Source organism: Lithobates pipiens, unplaced genomic scaffold (assembly GCF_037356315.1).
Source record: "Lithobates pipiens isolate NorthernLeopardFrog02 unplaced genomic scaffold, aLitPip1_a1.2 Scaffold_8, whole genome shotgun sequence".
In the NCBI taxonomy this organism is placed as follows: Eukaryota; Metazoa; Chordata; class Amphibia; order Anura; family Ranidae; genus Lithobates; species Lithobates pipiens.
The window spans coordinates 248,206,502-248,232,335 of record NW_027507903.1 but is presented as its reverse complement, the minus strand read 5'-3'; the positions used below and the strand labels follow the sequence as shown (position 1 = coordinate 248,232,335).

Sequence of the window (25,834 nt, the reverse complement as noted above, 5' to 3'; positions counted from 1 at the left end):
TCTCCTCCACACTACCTATTAGCCCAAGGCCCCCACTGCACCCCCCAGTCCATGGCCTCCTCTGCACACCCCCTCATTCCAGGGCATTCTCTGCACCCCCCGGACCCCCAATCCTTTGCCATACCAACCCCAACTTCCTAGTCCAGAGCCTTCTACGCACAAACCCCTCTCTTTGTCCTAATAAAGGCTCTCCCATGCTGAAGCTTGCTCTGGAATGCCTTTCTATAGCACGGATGGGAGGAGCAGAATAATTCAGTGCTAGTGCGCCTGTGCAGTCTCCTTGGTTCTCCGGTATTTGGCGAACTATGCAGTGGGCACTGCCTGTCCGTTACACTTGATCAGGTGGCAGCAACACCATTAGAGCAGCGCTTCCCAGTGCGAGTCAGGGCGGCACCCCCCAGGGCATGTGCCCCCCTGCCCCCCCTAGTTTTGGCCCTGCCGGGGATGATGCTAAGTTGTGCAGGGGAGGGCTGTATGGCTGTACTGTGGGATAGATCACTTACTACTGTTCTTTGGACTCTCCGCTTCGCCTACTCCAGAACCCTGGCCTCTCCGCGTCGCCTACTCCAGAACCCTGGCCTCTCCGCGTCGCCTACTCCAGAACCCTGGCCTCTCCGCGTCGCCTACTCCAGAACCCTGGCCTCTCCGCGTCGCCTACTCCAGAACCCTGGCCTCTCCGCGTCGCCTACTCCAGAACCCTGGCCTCTCCGCGTCGCCTACTCCAGAACCCTGGCCTCTCCGCGTCGCCTACTCCAGAACCCTGGCCTCTCCGCGTCGCCTACTCCAGAACCCTGGCCTCTCCGCGTCACCTACTCCAGAACCCTGGCCTCTCCGCGTCACCTACTCCAGAACCCTGGCCTCTCCGCGTCGCCTACTCCAGAACCCTGGACTCTCCGCGTCGCCTACTTCAGAACCCTGGACTCTCCGCGTCGCCTACTCCAGAAGGTAAGGTAACATGTCTTAAGCAGACCCAGTGGGGTTTATTTCCTAGCCAGAAGGCTTAGTAACAGTTTTCTGCTCGTCTTTTGTTTTGGACTATGATGTTTACCCCTGCGAGGGGATCTTATTTTGCTGTAAACGTTGACCTATAAACATGGGCAGGAACCTCCTAAACCTATTTGGTACATGGAATACCTCTCTGCGAGCTCTCTGTTTGAAGCTGAACTCCACATTTGGTGCTTGGATAAGGGCAATCACTCTACTGATCCTTGCTGAAAGGCAATTTTGCTGGTTACGCGGTGTCCCTGATGTTAAAACTGCACTGAGAAAAGCTAAGTGAAAGTTTGTGTCAGCAGTATTTAAAAGGAACAGCAGACTGTGTCTATACCACATAAAGCAGAGGTCTCAAACTGGTGGCCCTCCAGCTGTTGAAAAACTACAAGCCCCATGAGGCATTGCAAGGCTGACAGTTAAGAGCAAGACTCCCAAAGGCAATGGCATGATGGGACTTGTAGTTTCACAACATCTGGGAGGGCCACCAGTTTGAGACCCCTGACATAAAGATATGGTGTAGTTGTAAATCTGCAACATGGAGGACTTGATAAGGGCCTTGGTCCAAAGTAAGCTGGTCCTGCCCAACAAGAAATTGATAGACTGTGAGCTGCCCAGCTGGTGAGCACGGAAGCTCAAGTGACTGCTTTTGCTCAGGCAGCTGAAACAGACAAGCCTTAACAGAAGAAGAATGCTACTTTGCTGCAGAGGACCTCTTTGCTGGGTCTACAGTTTCAAGGTGCTTAACTGCCTAAAGACCCACTCCTATAGATACCAGGTCAAACCAAGCATCACCGCCAATAAAGCCAAAAAGGGAAAGTCCTGAGAAACTGGTAAGAGTGGTTGGAGGGTCACCGCCTGCTGAAAGGCCCCATCTGGGGAGCCCAGACAGAACTAGTGGGCAACTCCAGTGTTGGTGATGCAGCGACTTAGGTCACATTGCTGCCATATGTCCCCTGAACCTATGGAATGTGTGGCCCGGGGCCTGGGATACATGCAGATGTGAAAAACTATTGTAAGTCTTGCCTTGAGAGTAAAAAGTCAGCCCCTATGCCCCATTACTGCAGCCCACTGGTGCCATTTCCCATGATCAAGGTGCCTTTTGACAGAATCACTATAGATCTGATAGGAAAAGTAGTTAAAGTGGAGGTTCACACAAAAATGGAACCTCCGCTTTTCGGAAACCCCCCCCTTCCGGTGTCACATTTGGCACCTTTCAGGGGGGAGGGGGTGTAGATACCTCTATAATACAGGTATCTGCACCCACTTCCAGGCACATGCCCCTTCATGTCCGTCCCCCCCACTGTTTTCTGGGAAACACCCAGGTCCCAGACCACAGCGGGGACCAGTTAGAATGAGCACCGCAACTTGCACACGCACAGTAGGGAACCGGGAAGTGAAGCCGCAATGCTTCACTTCCTGATTCCCTCACCGAGTATGGTGGTGGCAGCAGCCGAGAGCCGAGCGATTGATTGGCTTCAGCTGCCGACATCGTGGGCACCCTGGACAGGTAAGTGTCCATTTATTAAAAGTCAGCAGCTGCAGCATTTGTAGCTGCTGGCTTTTAATATTTTTTTTGAGTGGACCCCCACTTTAATTGGCATGAGGCATCAGTACATTCTAGTGGTCATGGATTATGCCACCAGATATCCCGGGGTTCCCTTAAGAAACACTTCCTCTAAGACGATCGCCAGAGAATTGATCTACATGTTTGATGAAAGATTTGGTTCTCTCAGGCCTTAAAGCGGTAGTAAACCCTGGAAGTTTATTTTTACCTACAGGTAAGCTTATAATAAAGCTTACTTGTAGGTAAAACTAATATCTCCTAAAACATGCACTGTTTAGAAGATATTCTTGCGAGAAGCAGTTGGTGACATCACCCGCACATGCGCTCTGAAGGAATGGCATACCCATGCCTGTTCCTTCAGAGCTGTGTGCCATGGCTGAGACTCTCACTCACATGTGCGAGAGTGACGTCATCGTGGCTTGGGCCATTCAGATGTCCGGAGTCCCCGAATCCAGAAGACTGGGTGAAGATGGAAGCCTCTGCAGCGGTGACAGCGGCTGCAGTAGGTCTTCGTTTTAAAGCATTTCATAATATGCTAGTATGCGGCACATGAACGTTCTCCACCATCATCACAGCATAAGGCTTACCAATAGACTGGTCAGTAAATAGTTTTTTTCTTTTCATTCTCTCAGTAAAATGGGGAGACCAACATCTGGAGTTTTGAAACATTTCCACGGTGCAATTTCTGCAAAATTGCAAATATTGTGAGGAGTGATATTCTTTTCCAAATGCTACAAGGATGACAAAACACATTCTGGCATGCCAGAGGTGCCCTAAAGACATTAAAAATACTTTTTGGAATGAAATTGAAAGTAGCTTTTCCCTCCAGAGTTCACATTTCAGAGACACTCTGTTTATTTTGGATCAACACAAAATGTTTTGTTCACCAGCGGTATCTTCAAGAAAGGAAGTGTTATGCAATGTACACACGACCAGACTTTGACAGCAAAGCTCTGACGGAACGAATCCGCTGGACAATTCGACCATGTGTGGGCTTCTTCAGACCTTTGCTGACAAAAAAAAAAAAAATCAGACCAACTTTAGACTTAGAATATGTTTCAAATCTTTCCGACAGACTCGAGTCCAGTAGAAAAAACGCTAGGGCAGCTATTGGCTACAGGCTATGAACTTCTTTATTCTAGTCCGGTCGTACGTCATCACGTTCAAATCCATCGAACTTTGGTGTGATTGTGTGTGGCCAAGTCCGTTCGTTCGGAAAGTCCATCGGAAGTCCACCGAAAGTCTGTTGGGAAGACCTAGGCTGCCGGAAAGTCCAGTCGTGTGTACACAGCTCAACAAACCACTGCCTTCCAAAAATATACAATACCTTCAATTACAGAGAAAAAGACACCTGAATATCAGGAGAACATTCACAAAGCTCTTGTAAGAGCAATATATATGCTTCTGGATCAGCATTGTCAATAACTGAAAATGCATATTGGCAGGAAACTTTTAAATGGCCCTTCTGTATTGAACTGTATTGTAATTGTACTGTCCTTCCTATACATTGTAAAGCGCTGTGTAAACTATTGGCGCTATATGAATCCTGTATAATAATAAATAAATATTATGGGGGAAAGGGGATGGTTACCCTTTCTCATGTAAATTAGAAATGTTCTTAACATATACAGTCCTTGATATTCCATTTGTAATAAAATGGTACAATTTTAAAAAGCAAGTTTACTGAATAAGCTGTACTTTTATCTCATAATAAATTTATATAAATACATTTGCATAATACTTTTATATACATTGCATTTTACGTTCCCAGTGTAAACAACTTTCAATTTGTTAAACTACTATACGCTGATTTATTTTCCAAAAATTAAAATTTTTTTCCAGAAAAAATAAATAAATAAATAAAAAACAGGGAAGAAAATATTTTTTCCCCATGGCTTCAACAATGGCCGGAAATGTTACATCTCTACCACCAGACCAGTGGAAGAAGAAGCAGATCCATTATGTAAATTTACTCAAAGCCTGGAAAGATAGGGAAACCCTCCGAGCCCTGGGTGATCAGCACCCTTAGAAAGAGGAAAGCATAAGTGAGGTTCAGGGTGTTTCAGTATCACAACAGCAGGAGGTGAAAGCTTCTTCAGCAAAATAAAGATTTCTTCTCAGAGTTGCAGGCTGCACAAATGCAATTAAACATGACATTGTCAATGACCCCAAGGTTTGGGTGCAGCTTAAGCCTCATCATATTCCAGAGGCTTGCAGACAGACAGTAGCCAAAGAGGTGCAGAGGATGTTAGACCTTGGGGTTATAGAGCAATCTAAGAGTGAATGGTGTAGGCCTATAGTCTTGGTTCCCGAACCAGATGGGTCCTTAAATTTTGCAATGATTTCAGGAGGTTGAATGAAGTGCTAAAATTTGACACCTACCCCATGTTTCGTGTTGATGACCTAGTTGAGAAGTTGGGCCCCACCAGGTATATAACCACCCTGGATCTTACTAGAGGGTATTTGCAGGTTCCCCTGACAAATGAAGCAAAAGAAAAAAAACCTTTGCAACTCGAGGGCTTGTATGTCCAGATGCCCTTTGGATAAAATGGTGCTCCAGCTACATTCCAGCAGATGATGGATGAGATTCTTAGCCTTTCAGACTTTTGGAAGGGGGGGGGGGGAGCTGTGGCCAGTGGGAGAACTTGTCCTGGTGTCAGTGGGAGGGATAGTTCCCCATCGTTGCTGTCGAGTGGGAGGCATAGTGCCCCATCGTTGCTGTCAGTGGGAGGCATAGTGCCCCATCGTTGCTGTCAGTGGGAGGCATAGTGCCCCATCCTTGGTTTCAATGGAAGAAATAGTGCCCCATTGTGGATGTCAGTGGGAGGAATAGTGTCTTCAGTAGTTCAGTATATCAGTAGAAAGAAAAGTGTCCTAAGGGCCGGATAAAGGCAAGCAAAGGGCTGCAACTGGTCCACCGGGTCGCAGTTTGGAGACCATTGATCTATTGCACCTCTGTATCTGACTTCTAGTCTAAAGATATATGGAATAAGACTTGGTGATGTCACTATAATATTGATCACTGTTACTTTGCTGGAGAGAAAGCTGTAATTCTGAACTTGCAGTGCAAGGATGCCCCTGCTTATTCCTTATTCACTCCGTGGATCTGTGCTTTCTGAACCTCTCCTGGTGTTTTTTTTATTATTATCTGCCCACTAGTTATCAGCTCACCAATCTTCAGGGGGCAACTCCACTTTGTTTCTATATAGATGGCTGCTTCCACAAAAAGACACAATGCAGAAAATGGCATAGCAAGTAAGTAATAGGGAAACGATCAGCTGCAGGGTGACCACAGACAATAGCGGTGACTAGTCCTTTGCCCTCTGCTTGCCTTTTTTTGGCTATTGGTCATTGGCAAGCATTTGATTTCAATCTTCTGCTATCTATCCATTGTGTGATTTTTGCAACTGAGACAGTAACCGTAGTATAGTATGCTATTTGTAACATTGAGAAGATATCATTCACAACAAAAAAGCAGTGTCCAATTGTAAATGATTCTACTGCAGCTTTAAAAAAAGAAATAAAATAAAGCATTAGACTGGCTGCCTTTTTCAAGCACATTTTTTTCAGGTATTATCAGTCCATTTGGTAAATGCCATCTACATGAACAGAAAAGAGTCATTTAAAAATGATTTCACATACCAAAGACTGCAATGATTAACCCACAAGCTCCATCCCATAGAGGAAGGGACTACTAAAACATCAAGCTATATTGGATGCTGGGTCACAAAGCCCCCATTGTGGTGCCCTTGGTCTAGCCAACAGCAGAACATTATTATAGTGTAGATAATAGATTTGAGATGATATATTCAGCCTTGTCATTTGAACACAGCTGTAATAACAGGCCATCCTTCGGGCACTGTGTCCTTCTGATATATCTTAAAAATTATAGTCACTTATCTTACGTAACAAACCCAAATCTTCTGCTAACATTCTCCAAATAATCATAATAAAAAAAACCTCAACGCCGCAACGCTGTTTTACAAATATTCACATATGTAGCGGAGGAACTGCTGCAAAGACTTCCATCAACAGCCTGCACGTTTTTACACAACATATTACATGGATATTAAACGCTTCGTTTAAGCACTTTCAGATACTGATTTAGCCACTAAGGGAATGGTAAAATAAAATGAGGAGGTTAAAGTAGCTGTAAAGCCTCAAAATTCTTCACCTTGATTTCTTACCTGAGCCCGATCCAGTGATGTGCATGAGTGCAGCGGCTCCAGCTGCTATCTCTCACCTCATTGGACAGATTAATATTAGCAGGAGCCATTGGCTTCACTGCAGTCAATCGAGTCCAGCAACATGGGAGCAGGGGGCGGGATGGAGTCCCGCTGATGTTTCCTTGAGAGAGAGACCGCATGGGCACCCAATGAAGAGGAGGGGCCTGGAGCGCCAGCGGGGCATCCCAAAAGAAAAGGACCGGGGCTGCTCTGTGCAAAACAATTGCACAGAGTAGGCAAGTATGTTATTTTTTCTCAGCTCCCCCCCCCCCCCTCCTTAAAATGCAAAGGCAGACAGGAATGTACACATGTCGGAGCAAAAATGATCACCCCCACGCAAATGGAGCCATGCATGCAACTGCTTAGGGAAGAATTTGAACAAATACTGTATTGTGTTCCTTGTGTTCAGCTAGGATTTAATTCTACTTCACAACACATCATAAGGAAAGAATATTTTAACAGTATGTGTATGCTATGAGAAAAAGTGGATTTATAGGGTTGTCTTGAATTTGCCACTTATGCCTATTTAGGCTAGGTTCACACTGATGCAGTGTACCGCATCGCATGTCATTTGTAGAGGGATCGCACTGGATTCCTGTAAAAATTGCATGCAAATTCAGCGTGGTGCAAATGGAGCCGTACAATTTGTATGGCTCCATTCGCACTGCATCTGCACCCAATGCGTTCCAATTCCATAGTTTGCACTGTTATCTGTGAACCGATTTGGGGGTGTCATTAACTCTATATTGACACTTATATCGGTTTGCAGAGCACAGTGTGAACTGCCTGTGATTCTGATGCAGTGCGGGAGCCCGCACAAGAATCACTGTGGTACCCGCATGGCATCAGTGTGAACCCAGCCTCACGCACACTGGAAGTTTTTGCAGCTGCCATTTTTGGCTTCAGGTGTTTTTTTCTGCAGCCAGTAAACTCCCCAGCATTTTATCCTATATGTTGATGCACACATAGGCTGTTATCAGCTTTTTTGACAGGGGAGTTTTCTGGCTGGAAAAAATAAAAATAAAAAAAACAGAACTAGTGGGTTTGAAGAGGAGTTTTTCAGCTATTAAAATGCTGGAAAACGTGGCTATTCGGTTTTTGGGTGGTTTCGAGTCATAAGCTTTTGTGGGAGTATAGTTTTGATATAAAAAAAATGCAAACACTAAGCCCCATACACACGATCAGATTTTATGCTGATTTTTGTCTTCAGATTTACCAAAACCATATAATATGAAGTCAAACCTTAGGAGTTTCAATTTGTATGCAATCAGGAAGGCCCTTGCACTACATGGTTTGGTAAATATGAAGACAAAAATCAGCAGAAAATCTGATAGCAAAATCTGATGCAAAAACGCAAAAAAAAAACTTGCATTTTTAATGTAGCATTTTACAGCTAAAGCTACTGGCGTTTTTTAGAATGTCCAGTGTACATGAGGCCTAGGGGTGCAACGGATCATCACTGATCGTCACCCCGCTCGGCTCGGCACACGCCGCGATCCGTGGAGTGCTCCGCGGTCTCGGCCTTAGGAAAGGCCACGGCTTCGGCCTAGCTCCAAAGCAGCGCCCATCTTTCTACACCCAATGTGATCACTCCGTCAAATGACAGAGCGATCACTTGACAGAGCGATCATGACGACGCCGGTTCCTCTCTCCCCTCCGTTTACAGATCTGCACAGTGGAGGGGAGAGATCGGATGTAAGCAGCGCTGTGGGCTGCATCTGTAGTGCCCACAGCGCTGCTTTGTGACAATTGCAGTCGCAGCCATCCCTCAAATACCCTGGCGATACCCAGCCATACCCAGCCAATATTACAGTGGGGGAGATTGTGGATATTACAGTGGGGACTATATGGTGGTGGAATTTTCACAGGTTTTTGCAAATTCAATTATTATTTGCTGATCCGAAAAATGATCCGATCCGTGACTCTGATCCGAGGAACGATCCGAGATTTTTAATCCGTTGCACCCCTAATGAGGCCTAAAGCTCAAACACAAACTCAGCAAAAAGGACATTACTTACAGTCGGTGCCATTTATCCTTTGTGCTGCTGCCTCCCCCTTTGCTAGAAAGTGCAAGCATAGTTAGGGTACTCTTGAGGAGTACCTGTCACCGCTTCATTAACTCAATTAACCACCGCCACACTGGAATATTACAGAGGTAGGGGAATATCAGGGGCAGGGGATTTCTACCAAAGAAGGAGCCAGCATCACATATGGCAATGATCTTAAAGCAGAGTTCCACACGGTTTTTATTTATTAAAATTAAGCAGCTACAAAAAGTGTACCTGCTGACTTTTAATAAACACACACACTCACCTGTCCCATGGTCCAGCAATGCAGGTGCCCGGAGCCTCGTTCCTCTCTCCCTCCTCTCTGTGGCACCATCATAGCAACTGTGGGCACCCAGCCATGACCGCTTTCGACTTCATGACCGGGCACGCACTGCGCATGCGCTCTGCTTTTGGACAGACAATCTTCTGGGACCCGTACCAGAAGATTGCTGGCAGAGAGCGGCCACCTAGAGCGAGAGGAGGAGTCGCCTAGGCGGCCGTGAAAAGAAGGCACCCCCAAATAAATGACATGCCAAATGTGAAATGTAAGGGGGCGGGGAGTGCTTAAAGCGGAAGTTCCAATTTTGGGTGGAACTCCGCTTTAAGCAATTACATTTGTGCTGAGTTTTTGTTTTTTTAGTAAAATCTTATACTTTGAATTTACACTTTTATCCATACATGGCCACCTATACTCCTTAGCATGCCATTAAAAATTAAAAATAAAAACACAGGTATGCCATCTTATGGGACATTGGGGGTTATTTACGAAAGGCAAATCCACTTTGCACTGAAAGTGCACTTGGAAGTGCAGTCACTCTAAATCTGAGGGGTAGATCTGAAATGAGTGGAAGCTCTGCTGATTTTATCATCCAATCATGTGCAAGCTAAAATGCTGTTTTTTTATTTTCCTTGCATGTCCTCCTCGGATCTACAGCGACTTTACTTCAAAGTGCACTTGCAGTGCAAAGTGGATTTTCCTTTAGTAAATAACCCCCATTGCCTTGTTCTATAGAAATAAAGATGTCAATCAGCATAATGCAGAAAAAATAGAAAATTTGGGCTATGATGCAATAGGGTTCATTTACTAAAAAGAGTGTAGGCTGTCCACGTCACAAAGTGGAGTTGGGTTACATGAGCTGTATTTAGTAACCCATAATACAAATGTTTTTTTTCCCCATTTGACAACCCTAGGCCAATGACAGATGCTCAATATGTATGCTGCGTACACATGACCGCCGGACCGCATTACGCCGGACAATTCAATTGTGTGTGGGCTCCAGCTGACTTTCTCATCGTAAACTTGGCTTTCAGCGGACAATACGTTCGTCAGTGTGCTAGTCCAGCGGACTAAGAATGACGCATGCTCAGAAGCAATTACAAGAAGGAAGCTATTGGCTACTGGCTATTGAACTTCCTTTTTCTAGTCCCGTCGTACGTGCTGTACGTCATCGAGATAGAAATCGCCGGACTTTCGGAGTGTCCGTGTGTGGCCAAGTCCGTTCGTTAGAAAGTCCAGCGGATTGTTTGCCGGACCAAGTCCGCCGGACAATTCGGTCGTATGTACGAGGTATTAGTTGTCATAGACTACTGCATATCATTGGTCTCTACAATGTAATAAAGGAAACCAACATAGAATCCATCCGGAACAGAGCTGATTTGGGGGGAGGCTTGATTAGAGCAAAAGAGAGAATCATTTGGCTATCCACACTTAAACAATACATGGCCAGGCCCTGCACAATTTTCTCCAGAGCCTGCCTAAAAATATAATCTGACACGCCAAGGAGAAATTGCCTTTTTCTCAGTATAAAACAGGATGGACTATGTTTGATTGCACAGAGATTTATATTGCTTGCCTTTATTGAACTATATATGACCACCAAAGCCTGGCATGGCAAAACTATTTACACTAGTAGCGACTTAAGCCCCGTACACAGAGGCCAAATCTCGGACGGCATCAGCCAGTTCAATGGAAACCGGCCAACATTCGGCGTGTGTGTACTACAGCTGTTCGCCAGCTTCTGTCGAAGAGGCATGGCTGAAAAAGGCCTGCCGACCAACTCCTGATCGGCGCTCTTAGCCAATGGCTGAGAGAGCTGACCTGAGTGTTCTGGCCGGTGTATACTGGGATTTACCATTCGATCCCATCAGGTAAGAAGATCTCCTATCCCAGTGATGGCGAACCTTGGCACTCCAGATGTTTTGGACCTACAATTCCCAGGATACTCATCTACACTGCAGAGTGCATGAGCATCATGGGAAATGTAGTTCCAAAACATCTGGGGTGCCAAGGTTTGCCATCACTGTCCTATCCCATCCTTGACACAAGAAAAATTATTTGTGGTCAATGTCTCAGAAAATCACCCAGCAATTTCCCACCATCTGAAAACAAGCAAACTCTGGGAGATACCAATCTTTATATTGATAGAAAGAAATTCCCTGTGCACAGAAGCTCGGGGTTTTGTTGACTTAGCTCAGCGAACACACTTCAAAAACTGTTCGTATGACATGCCTTACCAGGAAACTGCTGTAGATGGAAGGCTGAAAAAATGTATAGCATCTGAAATAGGAGCAGCACATCTTATTAAGTGACTAGACCGGTTTTATGTAAACATACGCAAGTGCCAGAAACAACTGTCCAAAAGACTATTCCAATCTGATTTACTGGTTGATAAGATTGGCCATAGTAGGGCAGAAGTCACATCGAAATGGCCAGGTGTGTAAAGAGATCTTCCTGACCACAAACCTGTCACCACCAGGACCCACCTTCTATATATCTATGCGAGTCAGCAGGCCTGTAGTCTATATGTGATAACAATCTTGTTCTCTTTCCTCTACAGACATGTTTAAAAATTGGCACTCGACTACATAGAACTGCTCTGACGAGTTCACAAACGATAAATATTGCCCCCTAGAAAATCCCTACACATCCAGATCCTCGCCCAACGCAAACAATTCTCAGTCCAAGTAAAAGTCTCGTGTCTCCAACTTGACTTTTGTCCAGTATTTTTTTTAACAATGGCTAAACTATGAGGTAGTGTAATATTTTTAATGAAGGGAATAAAAATTAGAGCCGAACTGACATCACCTTAAAGTGGAAGTCCATGCAAAATCTAAAATCCATGCATCTGTAGACACCAGGGATCTAACACTAACCTCTCTATCCCTGTAAAGTAAAGATGAGTGTATATATACACCTTTTTGGAAATCGATCTGACCCGCTCCAACCTGATCTCCAGCGCCGGAAGCTCTGCAGAGGACACGGACGACAATAGCTGTGAAACGAATGGGAAGTGACGTCACCCATAGTTACTATGGGGCTTCTGTTGTCCTCCGTCTCCTCTGCACTCGCTTACACAGAGAAGCCGCGGTTGACAGCTCAGAGTGGGATCCGGTCTGTGCGGCTTCCAAAAAAGGTATGTATACTCATTTGTTCCTTACAGGGATAGAGAGGTTAGTGTTAGATCTGTGGTGTCTATAGATGCAGAGATTTCAGTTTTTGCATGGACTTCCACTTTAATAAAAAGGTAATTATATTAAATCACATATAAAATATAAATTGACACTGTGTGATATGAATTAACAGTAAAAAAATAAAAAAAATACGGGAAATGTTGGAAGCTCCACTTCTAGACGTATCTTTCTGTGGCGTCCATCACACTGTGCCTTTATCCTAAGAAACCAAAAGCCTCTCTTGCTCCCTTGTTAAACTAGATAACACAGGATACTTAATCAGCATTTGAAAAAAAAAAACAAAAAAAAAACTTTCTAGTTGCTACATGTTAATACATAGCAAAGGCCTGCCCTTCTGCATCCCCACCCAACGGTCTTGTCTCGGTAATGTGAATGGAAACGTATTTTAAGGCGGACATAGAAACACAATACACAGAGAAAGCTAAATGCGCTGTTTATTCTGCACAATGAGATTTATTTAAGCAAAAGCAACAATGGGTCATCACAATGGTACAACCTTACAAAAACCCTTATAACGCTCACAAGGTGGGACCATCAAAGTAAGTATCTTACGCCTTTTCAAAACGTAGCTAAGTCAAACTGGTAATAAAGTAAATGTTTTTACTCATTTTAATAAAAATAACGTAACTGACATGCATTTTTAATTTTTTTTTTTTTTTTTTTTCTTTTTACATATGTGAAAACCGAAAAAGTTTGTGAGATGGAGCGTACACGCGGTCGGATGTTGCCTTAAAACAGCTAATTTGAATGTTTGTTGTCAAAAAGTCCGATCGTGTGTACGGGCTTTTAGAGAGGGGGGGAACACACAGTGATAGTTTTTTTTTACCCTAATGCACGATAATTGTTGTGGCCAGATGCATCCACTAATACAAGTAGATGTACATATCCATTCAATTGTATCCGACTCTCTACTATCCTATGGGCCAGCACTCTGGCCACCATGTCTAATACATTCGAAAGCCTTTTCCATAGAATTTGATGACATTCTATGGTCTTTCCTAAACCCTTGCCAATTACTCAGCTTGCATTTCTGGCATGCAGAATGTGATACAGGTGTGCATAGCCAATTTGTATACACATACTAGGGCCAATTTAGACAGAAGCCAATTAATCTACCAGCATGTCTTTGGCATATGGGAAGAAACCAGAAAACCCAGAAGAAAAAAAAAAACTCACTCAAGCACAGGGAGGACATGCAAATTCTATGTAGCACTAATACAAGCTGCATTTAAAGAGTGTCTTTTGGAGCACGCTTTTCATATTTAACACCTGAAAATACTACTAAAATACAAAGAATTTGTTTTGTAAAGAAACAATTCAGAAATGAATGATGTACTTTAGGCTCGATTCACATCTATGCATGTTGCTTTTGAGCGTTTTTGCAGTGCTTGTTGCGTTTTTGGACATGCGTTTTTACCGCAATTTTGCGTTTTTTTTTTTTTTTACCCTGTGGTTGCTTAGCAACCAGCTATATACAGTGGAAAAAAATGCAAATCGCTGCAAAATCGCGGTGCTTGCATTTTTGATGCAGGTCCATTGACTTCTCTTACATGCACAAAGCTGCATTTTGCATGAAAAAAAGTCCCTGACCCTTTCCAAAAACGCAGAGGCACAAAAATGCATTGATGTGAACGTGTTCCATAGGAACCCATGTTAAAAAATTTCCCTGCATTTCTGCAAAATGCATCAAAAAATGCGTTAGTGTGAAGCAAGCCTTAGGCTGGATTCACACCAACGCATTTTTTGTGCTTTTTGCAAATTTTCACTACAGAACGTGTTGCATAGAAAACCATGTTAAATGAACTGTAGTGCAAATCTGCAAAATGCAAAAAGCACTAAAAATGCATAGGTGTGAATCCAGCCTTAAACCCATAAATGTTTAGGCTGGATTCACACCTATGCATTTTTTGTGCTTTTTGCATTTTGCAGATTTGCACTACAGAACGTGTTCCATAGGAAACCATGTTAAATGGACTGTAGTGTAAATCTGCAAAATGCAAAAAGCACTAAAAATGCATAGGTGTGAATCCAGCCTTAGACTTCTCCAACAAAGCTCAATGCAGATGGGAATATACAGAAAGAGGAGACCTAGAATGGGATAGAAAAAGGTACAAGTCTGACCCTTGGATTACATTTCTAAAGTGCAGAAAGGAGTTCCGTCTTATTAACCACTTGCCCTCCGGAAGGTATTACCCCCTTTATGACCAGGACATTTTTTGCTATTCAGCACTGTGCTAATTTAACTGACAATTGCGCGATCATGCAACACTGTACAAAAATAACATTTATATAAAAAAATCCCAATAACTGTATAATATTTGGTTTGCGTCAAAGTTATATAGCGTCTACAAACTATGGTATATATACTGGAATTTTATTTATTTATTTTTTGATCAGTGACTTACAGTGGGACTGTGATAGTGTGTCGAGCAATCTAGCGCTAGTCGGGGGGTACACTAACTGACACTAGCATCAACAGTGACACAAATACAGTGATTAGTGCTAATTCTATACACTGTACTAATGACACTGGCTGGGAATGGGTTAACATCTACGGGCAATTAAGGGTTTGTAAAGGCAGAAGGCTTTTTATATCTTAATGCATTCTATGCATTAGGATAAAAGAGCATTCTGCACAGCCCCCCCCCCCCCCCCAGCCCCCTAATACTTACCTAAGCCCCATCTCTATCCAGAGAGGTCCACGAGTCCCTCGGCTCTCTGGGACTTTCCCTCCCGATTAGCTGAGACATAGCAGCAACGCCATTGGCTTCAGCTGCTGTCAAAATCAGTTAGCCAATCAGGAGATGGAGGGGTGAGGCCAAACCACAGCTACGGTGCTGCAGCTCAGCTTGGGCGCCCCCATAGCAAGCTGCTTCCTGTGGGGGCACTCAACAGGAGGGAGGGGCCAGGAGCACAGACGAGGGACCTAAGCAGAGGAGGATTCAGGCTGCTCTGTGCAAATCCAGCAGGTAAGTAGAACATGTTTTTTTTTTTTGTTTTTTAATGAGACTTTATAATCAATTTAACTGTGTGCCTAACAATGTGTAATATGTGCTGCTTTTACTAAACAATCTTGTTTTTTTTTCCCTATTGCCTAGATTGCCTATCAGTGTACAGAGCTCTGGTTTACAACCAGAGCTCTTGTCTGTAAATGATAGAGCTGATCAGCAGGTCCCATCGATCGATCATTGGCTGGGACCCGCTGATCGGTATTTGCTGTAACAAATCACAGCACAGCTGGGGTGACGGGCACGTGCCTTACCCATAAGCACTGATCACTTATCAGATACACAATTCAGCTTCCAGCGGCTGCCCTGCCACAGTAGATGAATGTGGGGCGGTCACAGGGCAGTGATAGCAACCTATGTCCCCCATCAGCAGGTAGGTAAATAGTACTTAAAAGCCACTCCACGCTAGAGGCCCATTCTGGTCACCAGGGTGGCACAAAGCCTTATGCCCATCAGCACTGGGACACTACGCTTTTGAAGGTTGTCCCTTTCTTGAAGAATAATCCAAAAAGAACCTGCGTGATGTTAAAGGGCTTACAGGCTGGTATTATTTCAGGGGGCCAGTAAGCTTGCAGCCCTCCTTCCACGTTGAGGCAAGTCTATATACCTGGTCTGCTAGTTTTGTATGTCTACGAGATTTTTGTATTTATTTTTTGGTGGTGATGCAGAGTAAGCGACTCCCTGTAGTCATTGTGCAGAGGGGAAGCTGTTTTCACTGAATCCCAACAGGATCCACAACACCATGGCTATTAATGTAGCAGTGCCAACTACAACAGGGACTTGCAGCATGCCCAGCAGCCCGTCAGGTATGAGATATACATACTTACATTGTGCCAAGCTGAACCAAATGTTACTACGCAATACAGGTCATTCCTGGAGTTCAGCTTTAAAGACTGAAAACCTCACGTAAGGCCAGACGCTGCCTATTGCATGCATTTTAACAAGTCCTAACATGATACAAGGCAGAAGCTTTGAGAAATATGCTGACATGCTTACAAGCTATCAAGATTCTGAAAAATGGCAAAGCCAGATGTAGTGATGTCAGCATCAAAGACAATGCTGTGCACCTATACTTTCTACATCAATCAGTATTACGGATACTTAGATGCTTTATATTAATTGTAATTGATGCGTCAGGGTAATCCTAGAATAAAGCGTAGTCCAAATAGGATTACTTGTCTCTGGGTGGTTCTTAGCATTATTTGAAGGGTATTTATGTCTCTAGAACCTTAGCTTTACCATCTAAGAAAATGTTCTCATTGCATGACAGACTATGGGGTTGATTTACTAAAACTGGAGAGTGCAAAATCTGGTGCATGGTAGCCAATCAGCTTCTAACTTCAGCTTGTTCAATTAAGCTTTGACAAAAAAAAACAAAAAAAAAACTGGAATCTGATTGGTTTCTATGTACAGCGACACCAGATCTCGCACTCTCCAGTGTTAGTAAATCAACCCCACTACATACTTATAACCGTGATAAACAGCGCTTGAGTCTAAAGCAGCCTTTCTCAACCTTTTCAACACAAAGGAACCCTTGAAAGAGGTCTCGTGGGAAACCCCTGCTAAAAATTAAAAATCTACCACTAATGACACATTAGTGTGGTGGTCATTGGGGTGAATGGTCCTTACAAAAAAAAAAAATAGAAATCTACCACTAATGATACATTAGTGTGGTGGTCATTGGGGTGAATGGTCCTTATCCCTTTCATGACTAAGCCTATTTTTGGAATTTGGTGTTTACAAGTTAAAATCCATATTTTTTGCTAGAAAATTACTTGGAACCCCCAAACATTATATATATTTTTTTAGCAGAGGCTCTAGAGAATAAAACGGCGATTGTTGCAATATTTTATGTCACACGGTATTTGCGCAGTGGTGTTTTAAACGCAACTTTTTGGGAAAAGGGACACTTTCATGAATAAAAAAAAAACAAAACAGTAAAATTAGCCCAATTTTTTTGCGAAATGTGAAAGATAATGTTACGCCGAGTAAATAGATACCAAACATGTCACACTTTATAATTGCGCGCACTTGTAGATTGACGACAAAGTACGGTACCTAAAAATCTCAATAGGCGACGCTTTAAACATTTTTTACGGTTACCAGGTTAGCGTTACAGAGGAGGTCTACTGCTAGAATTATTGCTCTCACTCTGACGATCGCGGCGATACCTCACATGTGTGACTTGAACACCGTTTACGTACGCGGGCGCGACTTCCGCATGCGTTTTCTTTGCTTCGCGAGCTCGCGGGGACGGCGGGCGCTTTGAAAATTTTTTTTTTATTTTTTTATTTATTTTATTTATTTTTAAATGACTAAATTGTTTAAAAAAAAAAAAAAAAAATTTGATCACTTTTATTGCTGTCACAAGGAATGTAAACATCCCTCGTGACAGTAATAGGCGGTGACAGGTACTCTTTATGGAGGGATCGGGGGTCTAAAAGACCCCCCACCCCTCCTTTACACTTAAGTGTATTCAGATCGCCGAAAACGGCGATTCTGAATACCGGATATTTTTTTAAAACCGGCGCCATTGGCAGCCGAGTAAACGGGAAGTGACGTCATGACGTCGCTTCCGTGTTTACGATGAGGAGACTGGAACGAAGCCGATTACGGCTTCGTTCCAGTTCCTCCCCAGCAGCCAGAGCCGACGGATCTTTAATCGGTGCTCCCGATCGAGCGGGAGCAGCGGCGAGAGGCGGCGGGAGGGGGGGGCGTCCCCTCCCGCTCCTCCGGCATAACAGCCGAGCGGCTTTTAGCCGCATCGGTTGTTATGCCTGGATAGCCAATCGCCTGCTGTAAAAATCGGTACCGGGATGATGCCTGCAGGTGCGGGCATCATCCCGGTATAACCCCCGGAAGCCGAGTACGCAGATGTGCGTACGCTCGGCGGGAAAGGGTTATACTTGTGGTCATTGGGAATATTTACCTCCTTACAGATTTTTAAAAAGATCAATGGTGTGAGTGGGAACTTATCTGAGAGGCAGAAATTGCCCAATGCTGAAGGAACCCCTAGCAACCTCTGGAGGAACCCCTAGCAACCTCTGGAGGAACCCCTAGCAACCTCTGGAGGAACCCTAGGTTTCTACGGAACCCTGGTTGAGAATCACTGGTCTAAAGCCACAAAGCACTTGATCTACCATAAAGTAAGCCTGTGGTTACAAACGTTACATAGCTAACAGTAGCAAAATGTAGCCAATACCATAAGAACATACTGTATCTATGGTTGTGGAAACCCTCATATTAATGACAACTAAAACCTTCCAAATGTAGCAGCTTTCTCAGGCATGCTATTTGCATAAGAGTAGAGAAACAATGGAACCTACTTAACAACAAGCAACCCAAAACCACATCCCAAATCAAACAAAAGGAAAAAGTTGTCCCAGGGATTGTACGGGTGAGGGTTGAATGCAGAGTAACAAAATAGAGAAGTAAGAAAAAAAAATACAAAATTTTATTCAAAATACATAAAATCCATGATTAAAAAAATCATATCTAGAACAAATCATACAGTAAATCTCCTAAGATGTGGGAAGACTCTCAAACTAAAGAGTACAATCAATACATCAACTACCCTGAGCAATCTAAAAAGGTTTTGCTTTTAGTTATCCTTTAACCAGTCTCTTTTTAGGTCTCATTTAGGTTCACGCCACGTTCTGGATGAGTTTCTACATGTGCATTTTTTAGGCGTTCCAGTGCATCTCAGTTGAGTTGTGCCCTCCGGTGCATCTTTGATGCATTTGCAGCGTTCCAGATGCATTCCATGCAGAAAAAATGCACCATGTTCTTACTTTATTTCACTGCACTGTAACACACTGCACTGGTGTGAACTAGGGCCATTGGAATCCATGTTAAACGCCGTCCATGTGTTTCTGATGCAGAATAAGGCTGGATTCACAGCTATGCAGTTTTAGTGCTTTTTGCATTTTGCAGATTTGGACTACAGTCCATTTAACATTGTTTAACTATGTTCTGTAGTGCAAATCTGCAAAATGCAAAAATCACTAAAACTGCATAGCTGTGAATCCAGCCTAAAAACACACTGGACTGCATCTTATGTAAACCTGTCCTCACACTTGAGCTGTTTTAGGTAATTTTTCTAGATTTTTTTGTTTTCATTTGTACAGGCTTGAGCATTTTCTTATTTTTGGCCAATGGAAAGCTAGCTACAGGCAATGTGCATGTTGAGCTGCACATGCAGAGGGTGTACTTCCACGACGCCTGGCTGTCATGTTTACCAGGCTCTGTTGCCCCACCTGCGGGCCCAGTGCAGTCACAGTGGGGGTTTCTGGGAAGGGCAGCAGAAGCTCAAACGGACATCTGTCTGCCGAGCCTCCCTGATGTACACACACACACACACACACACACACACACTAGTAAGTGACGTTTATGACATCACTTCCTGCACCGACGCTGTCATTCTCTGGGATCAGTGCCCGGGGAAGCCACTGATGAACAGTGGAGTACAGGAGACATCCACTCCACTGCACATCTATTTCATAAAGAGTACCTGTCACCTAAGTGCTATCACATAAGGGGCTAGCAGTCCCCTACCTAGGTGATTGCAATAAAGTCATGTAAAAAGAAGGGGGAGGTAAAACGCACCTTTGACTGTGTAGACAAAAATCCTTGCACCAGCCCTGATTCGAGTGCATTACACTGCTTGTTATTTATTTTTATTTATTTTCAAATCTAAAGCGGAGTTCCACTGCTTTGTAGGTTTATTAAAAGTCAGAAGCTACAAAAAGTGTAGCAGCTGACTTTAAAATAGACACTCACTTGTCCACCACAGTCCAGCAATGCGGCCACTTAAACCCTCACTCCTCTCCCCCTCCTCTCCGCAGTGCCATCATTGCAAGTGTGGGCACCCAGCTGTAACAGCCTGCGACTTCATAGCCGGGAGCGCACTGAGCATGCGCCAGTTGCGTTGCACTCTCTTAGTGGCCAGGCCATCTTCTGGGACCTGTGAAATGCCCCAGAAGATTGCAGAGAGGGAGGGGGAGAGGAGGAGTCACCTAGGGGGAGAGGAGATGGAAGCAGGAGCAGGGTACCTGTCAAAACTAGGTACCCACCCCCCACAAAAAAATGACATGCCAAATGTGGCATGTAAGGGGGCGAGTGTAAGGGGGAGTGCTTAAACCGGAAGTTACACTTTTGGGTGGAACTCCGCTTTATGCCGCGTACACACGATCGGAAAACAGCTCTGATGGTTTTCCTGACGGAATTCCGACGGGATTTCGCTCAAGCTGTCTTGTGTACACACGGTCACACCAAATTCCGACTGTCAAGAACGCGGTGACGTACAACACGTTAGACGGGACTAAAAAAGGAAGTTCAATACCCAGTAGCCAATAGCTTCCGTCTTGTAGTTGAATCTGAGAATGCATGAGTTTTTGTGTGTCAGAATTGCTTACACACAATCAGAATTTCCAATAGAAAGTTTTTCCGTCTGGAAAATTGAGAACATGCTCCCAAATTTTTGCTGGCGGGAATTCGGCCAGCTAAATTCCGATGGAGCATACACATGGAGCATACACACGGTCGCAGTAATGCCTCCAAAAGCGTGTTTGTCTTAAAACCGCAAGTGTCGATCACATGCGATCTCTGAGCATTGGATTCGCACAGAAAATAGTGCAGGGACTTGTTTCTCCCCACACTAGAATCGGATCGCATGGGTGTTCTCAACTATGCAATCCGATTCCTGTGCGAGTTCACACTTCGCAACGCGATCTGTGAAATAAACTGGGGGTGTCATTAACTTTGTTAATGACACCCGCAGCGGTTCGCACAAGGCAGTGTGAACTGCCTGGAGGAGAGGGGCGATGCAGGAACCAACGCTGGAATCGCGCCGGTTCCCGCATCGCACTAGTGTGAACCCAGGGTAACAGTCATGGACCTGAATTGAGGCATTTGCCAAAAACACAAAGAGGGTTATTTACTAAAGAAAAATCCACTTTGCACTGCAAGTACACTTGGAAGTAAAGTCGCTGTAGATCCGAGGGGGACATGCAAGGAAAATGAAAAACAGCATTTTAGCTTGCACGACTGCCCTTTAGATTGACAGCGACTGCACTTCCAAGTGCACTTGCAGTGCAAAGTGGATTTGCCTTTTGTAAAAAAAAAAATTAGTGTTTATGAGTGTACTGGACCTTTCATGTTACAGAATGGCTTTGCTAAGCATTCAGAACACTTCAATAATGCAGCCTGTTCTTCATGCTGTGTGAATTAGACCCGACTGTTCCAGTTTAGTCAAAGGGCATTCCTGCTTGCTGCAGGTTACCCGTACATCTGAACAACCCTTTGGGTTTTCCCCAAAATAAAATCATGAAGATAGCACGGTTTTCAAAACTGAACTCCACTGCACCCTTGTATTGCAAACACCACCCACCTGCGCTGCAAGGGTTAACAACCTGTTAAAAATAGGGGTGGGAGAATCCGGAGTAAAGCAAAGGTCACACTGGAATGCGTTTTTTTTTTTTTTTGCACATGACGTTTTTGACACCCCATTCGATTTAATGGGCTGCCAAATGCACGGAACGCACAAGAAGCACAGAAGGCACAAATTTTGAAAAATTGCACTGCACCAAACCACATGGTACCATGCGTCTGTAAACATACTGCGTTTGTTCGATGCGTTTGGGGTACCATGAACAATGACTGGTACCCTCGCACTTCCAACAGGGATAGATGGCTCCCATGCAGTGCAGGAAACATTTGCACAGAGGAGGTAAGTATAACATGTTTAGTTAAAAAAAAAAATTTTTAAATGAACCTTTACAATCACTTTACATAGAGTTGGGGAAGACACAAGAGGAAATCTTCCAATGGGGACACGTGACCCAGTGACAACTGTCTTAGGTCTCATTCATATGAGCAGGGGAGTTGCTAGGTCTGCAAAAGATCTTGGGCTAGAGCCCATAGCAGCGGTCACCAACCATTTTGCATACCCGTACGGGCGGGGGGATAGACCAGTGGTAAGCAATTTTTCACGGGCGATGGCTGGTGTTGGCACTTCAATCATCATGGTGCCTCTCTCATGCAGCTTGCCCGCCGCAGCAGCCGCAACTCGCTGGTTAGGCAGGGACCCTGCGGCAAGAGACTCGGGGCTATGGGCCCCAGATTCAGGGCTATAGCCCCAATAGCCACCACCTGGCAACGCCCCTGCATATGAGTACAGAGGGCCGTACACCATAAAAAAAAAAAAAGATGATTTCTGTGCCCAGAGGTCACAGCCTCCTCTCCAAATTAATGACAGGCATGTATATGCACACAGGCCCTGGACACAAACTATCTGCATCCTTGGGTGCACATCCATCCCTGTACACATGTAATATCTCCGACATGCAGATACCAGAGTACAGCCACAGCCTGTCTTTAAATCTGCAGTCCAGAAATAAGCAAATATTGTATAAATACAAGAGTCATGAGTATTCTTCCTGGAATCTTGGTGTACTTTGTGTATATTTTTTCCAGATCTGTGCAGTAATCCAGTGTGATACTTTATCTTCATGCAGGAGCTTCCCCTAATAAAGACTGCTCACTGCTGCTCACTCTTCTTGTACAGGGTGACAGGTCCTGGCTCCACCCCCTCCCATAGTTTTCTACAGGCAGTCTTAAGAGACCCTCCCACAGCTCTGCTCTCTGCACAAGCTATGTACAGCACAGTGATGATGTCATTGCTACTTTTTACAAGGTAATAACTGGTTTTGCAACGGCATTTGGTGCACAAAGTGGATTTACATCCTTTGAAGGAATACATGTAAAATGAATGTTTTTGTGTCTGAAGTTCAGCTTTAACTACTTGCCAACCGTATAACTTACCTATATGGTGGCAAGGTGGCACTGCTGCTGCACCGGATCACATACCTAGGTCATGATCAGACACTTGCGGGTAGGGGGCGAGTATGCGTGCCACCACCGGCCCGCTCCCATTATACACAGTGGGGGCTGATCTGCGGGTACTGTGGACTCTCTGTCTGCCGTCACCTGCCAATCATCCAGCACAGAGGTCTGCCAATGTAAACAAGGCAGATCGCCGTTCTGACGGGAGGGTCGGTATGGATCCTGTGTCTCTGCAAAGCATGGACTAGGCTCCATCTCTTCCCCTAGTAAAAGCCCCTCCCACAGTACACTAAAACACTGGCTAGGAACACAGTTAACCCTTTGATCGCCCCTGATGTTTAACCCCCTTCCCAGCTAGTGTCATTAGTACAGTGACAGTGCATAATTTTTAGCACTGATCCCTGACTTAGTACTACTGGTCCCCAAAAAGTGTCAGTTAGGTGCCCAACTATTCGCCACAATATCACAGTTCCGCTATAAGTGCAGGTTCATGCACAGATGACTATTCAAATCACCCCCTAAAGTAGTACAGGAACTACTTTTGGGAATGGCACCGATTCAGATGCTGCCATTCCCAGGAGTAGCCACCGATTTGGCATGTGATTTGACATGTCAAATCAGCCCAATGTGAAGGCGGACTTAGTCGCTGATCGCCACCATTACTAGTAAAGAAAGACATAAAATAAATATCCCATAATTTGTAGACACTATACCTTTTGCACAAACCTATATAGACTTATTGGGATTTGTTTTACTAAAAATATGTAGCAGAATACATATTGACCCAAATTTATTAAGAAATTTGATTATTTTCCTTTTTTTTTTCCTTTTTAATTGGGTATGTTTTTATAGCAGAAAGTAAAAAAAAGTTTTTTCAAAATTGTCTTTTTTTTTTGTTTATAGCGCAAAAAACAAGAAAAACACCAAAGCGATCAAATATCAAAAAAAAAAAAAGTTTGATTAGTAAGAAAAAAGGACACACATTTATTTACAGAGTCCCACGACCGCACAATTGTCTGTTAAATAAACACGGTGCCGTATAGCAAAAAATGACCTGGTCATTAAGGGGGTAAATCTTCCAGAGGGCAAGTTTGTGCAGATGGCTGTATATCACCAGTCACGTCCAGATGCAGAGAATATTCTCCTTTTTTTTTTACTTTGTTCAGCTTTCGGAATGAGTCCTAGAAGGGGTATTCTGATCAATTTGGGACTTTCCTGTTGTCTCTGGGACAGGAAGTAACGGGGAATCTCCCTAATGGGACACAGCAAAAATGAAACTGGTGGGGGTTAACCCTTCACTACTTTATGCAAAACTAAAATAAAAAACGAAAAGCTTTGTGTACACCACACTGTAACTGGATGACACCTGTTAGAAGGTGCCTAATGTTGGCAGATAAAGCCATGTAGGTGTGAATCTAGTGTATCATATGAGGGGGATTACATTGCTGGACATCAGGTATAGGGGAGGTCTGATCCCTGGAGGGGGGGGGGGTCTCTGATCCCTGGAATGGGGTGGGGGGTCTGATCCCTGGAATGGGGGGTCTGATCCCTGGAGGAGGAGGGTCTCTGATCCCTGGAGGGGAGTCTGATCCCTGGAAGGGGGGGGTTGCTGATCCCTGGAAGGGGGGGGTCGCTGATCCCTGGAGGAGGGGGGGCCGCTGATCCCTGGAGGAGGGGGGGCCGCTGATCCCTGGAGGAGGGGGGGTCGCTGATCCCTGGAGGAGGGGTGTCTGATAACTGGAGGGGGGGGTCTCTGATCCCTGGAATGGGGGTCTGATCCCTCGCTGATCCCTGGAGGGGGGGGGGGGGGTCTGATCCCTGGAGGAGGGGGGTCGCTGATCCCTGGAGGGGGGTGTCTGATAACTGGAGGGGGGTGTCTGATAACTGGAGGGGGGTGTCTGATAACTGGAGGGGGGAGGTCTCTGATCCCTGGAGGGGGGGTCGCTGATCCCTGAAAGGGGGGGGGGGGTCTCTGATCCCTGGAAGGGGGGGGGGTCTCTGATCCCTGGAGGGGGGGTCGCTGATCCCTGAAAGGGGGGGGGGGTCTCTGATCCCTGGAAGGGGGGGGGTCTCTGATCCCTGGAGGGGGGAGGAGATCTCCTACCTGCACATCGCCTGGCTCCGGAGAAGATGAATCCACAGCACAGGTCACACCAGGCGGTCAGAGCGGCCTCGGTATCAAACTTGTGTCCGCCTCCCGGCTTCAGCGGCTGGAAGATGTAGCGGACATCTGGGGGCGGCCGGTGAGCCCGAACCCTCCGCCGGACCCCGGGGGGGCCCCCTGCTACTGCCACTCTGCCCGGGCTGTGGATAGGAGCCTCCCTCCGCTCAGCACGCACAGCGGGGAACCGAGCCAAAGCAGACATGACAGTGCCGGGATCCGATCACTTACTGCTTGGACAGCGATCCCTACACAGGGGCTAACGAGGACACGATGACAGCAGCCAGCCCCGCCCACAAACACAAGTCACCCTCTCTGCCCCGCCCCCTGAGACTTGCTGTATCGTGCTACACACGCCCCTATCTCCGCCCTCTACACGCCCACCAAACCCCGCCCCCTCATTCAGACACACGCTGATCCAAGGGACAGCTAGCTAGATACTTTCCTCCTGTTCTGGGATTGGACGAGGAAGGACATTTAAAATTTTCAGCTTTCAGCCCCCCTGTCGCACTTTGAATAAC

The 25,834-nt window shown here is 45.1% G+C and overlaps 1 protein-coding gene across 1 annotated transcript in view; it reads right to left on the bottom strand.

The window, feature by feature from the left end:
• RASSF3 (Ras association domain family member 3) overlaps positions 1 to 25,582 on the bottom strand; it is a 244,190-nt gene extending 218,608 nt beyond the window's left edge. The window contains exon 1 of the mRNA XM_077469751.1: positions 25,257 to 25,582. Coding sequence (XP_077325877.1) covers positions 25,257 to 25,518 — 262 coding nt within the window. The 5' untranslated portion in view covers positions 25,519 to 25,582. The remainder of the gene's footprint in view (positions 1 to 25,256) is intronic.
• Positions 25,583 to 25,834: the final 252 nt, after the last annotated feature.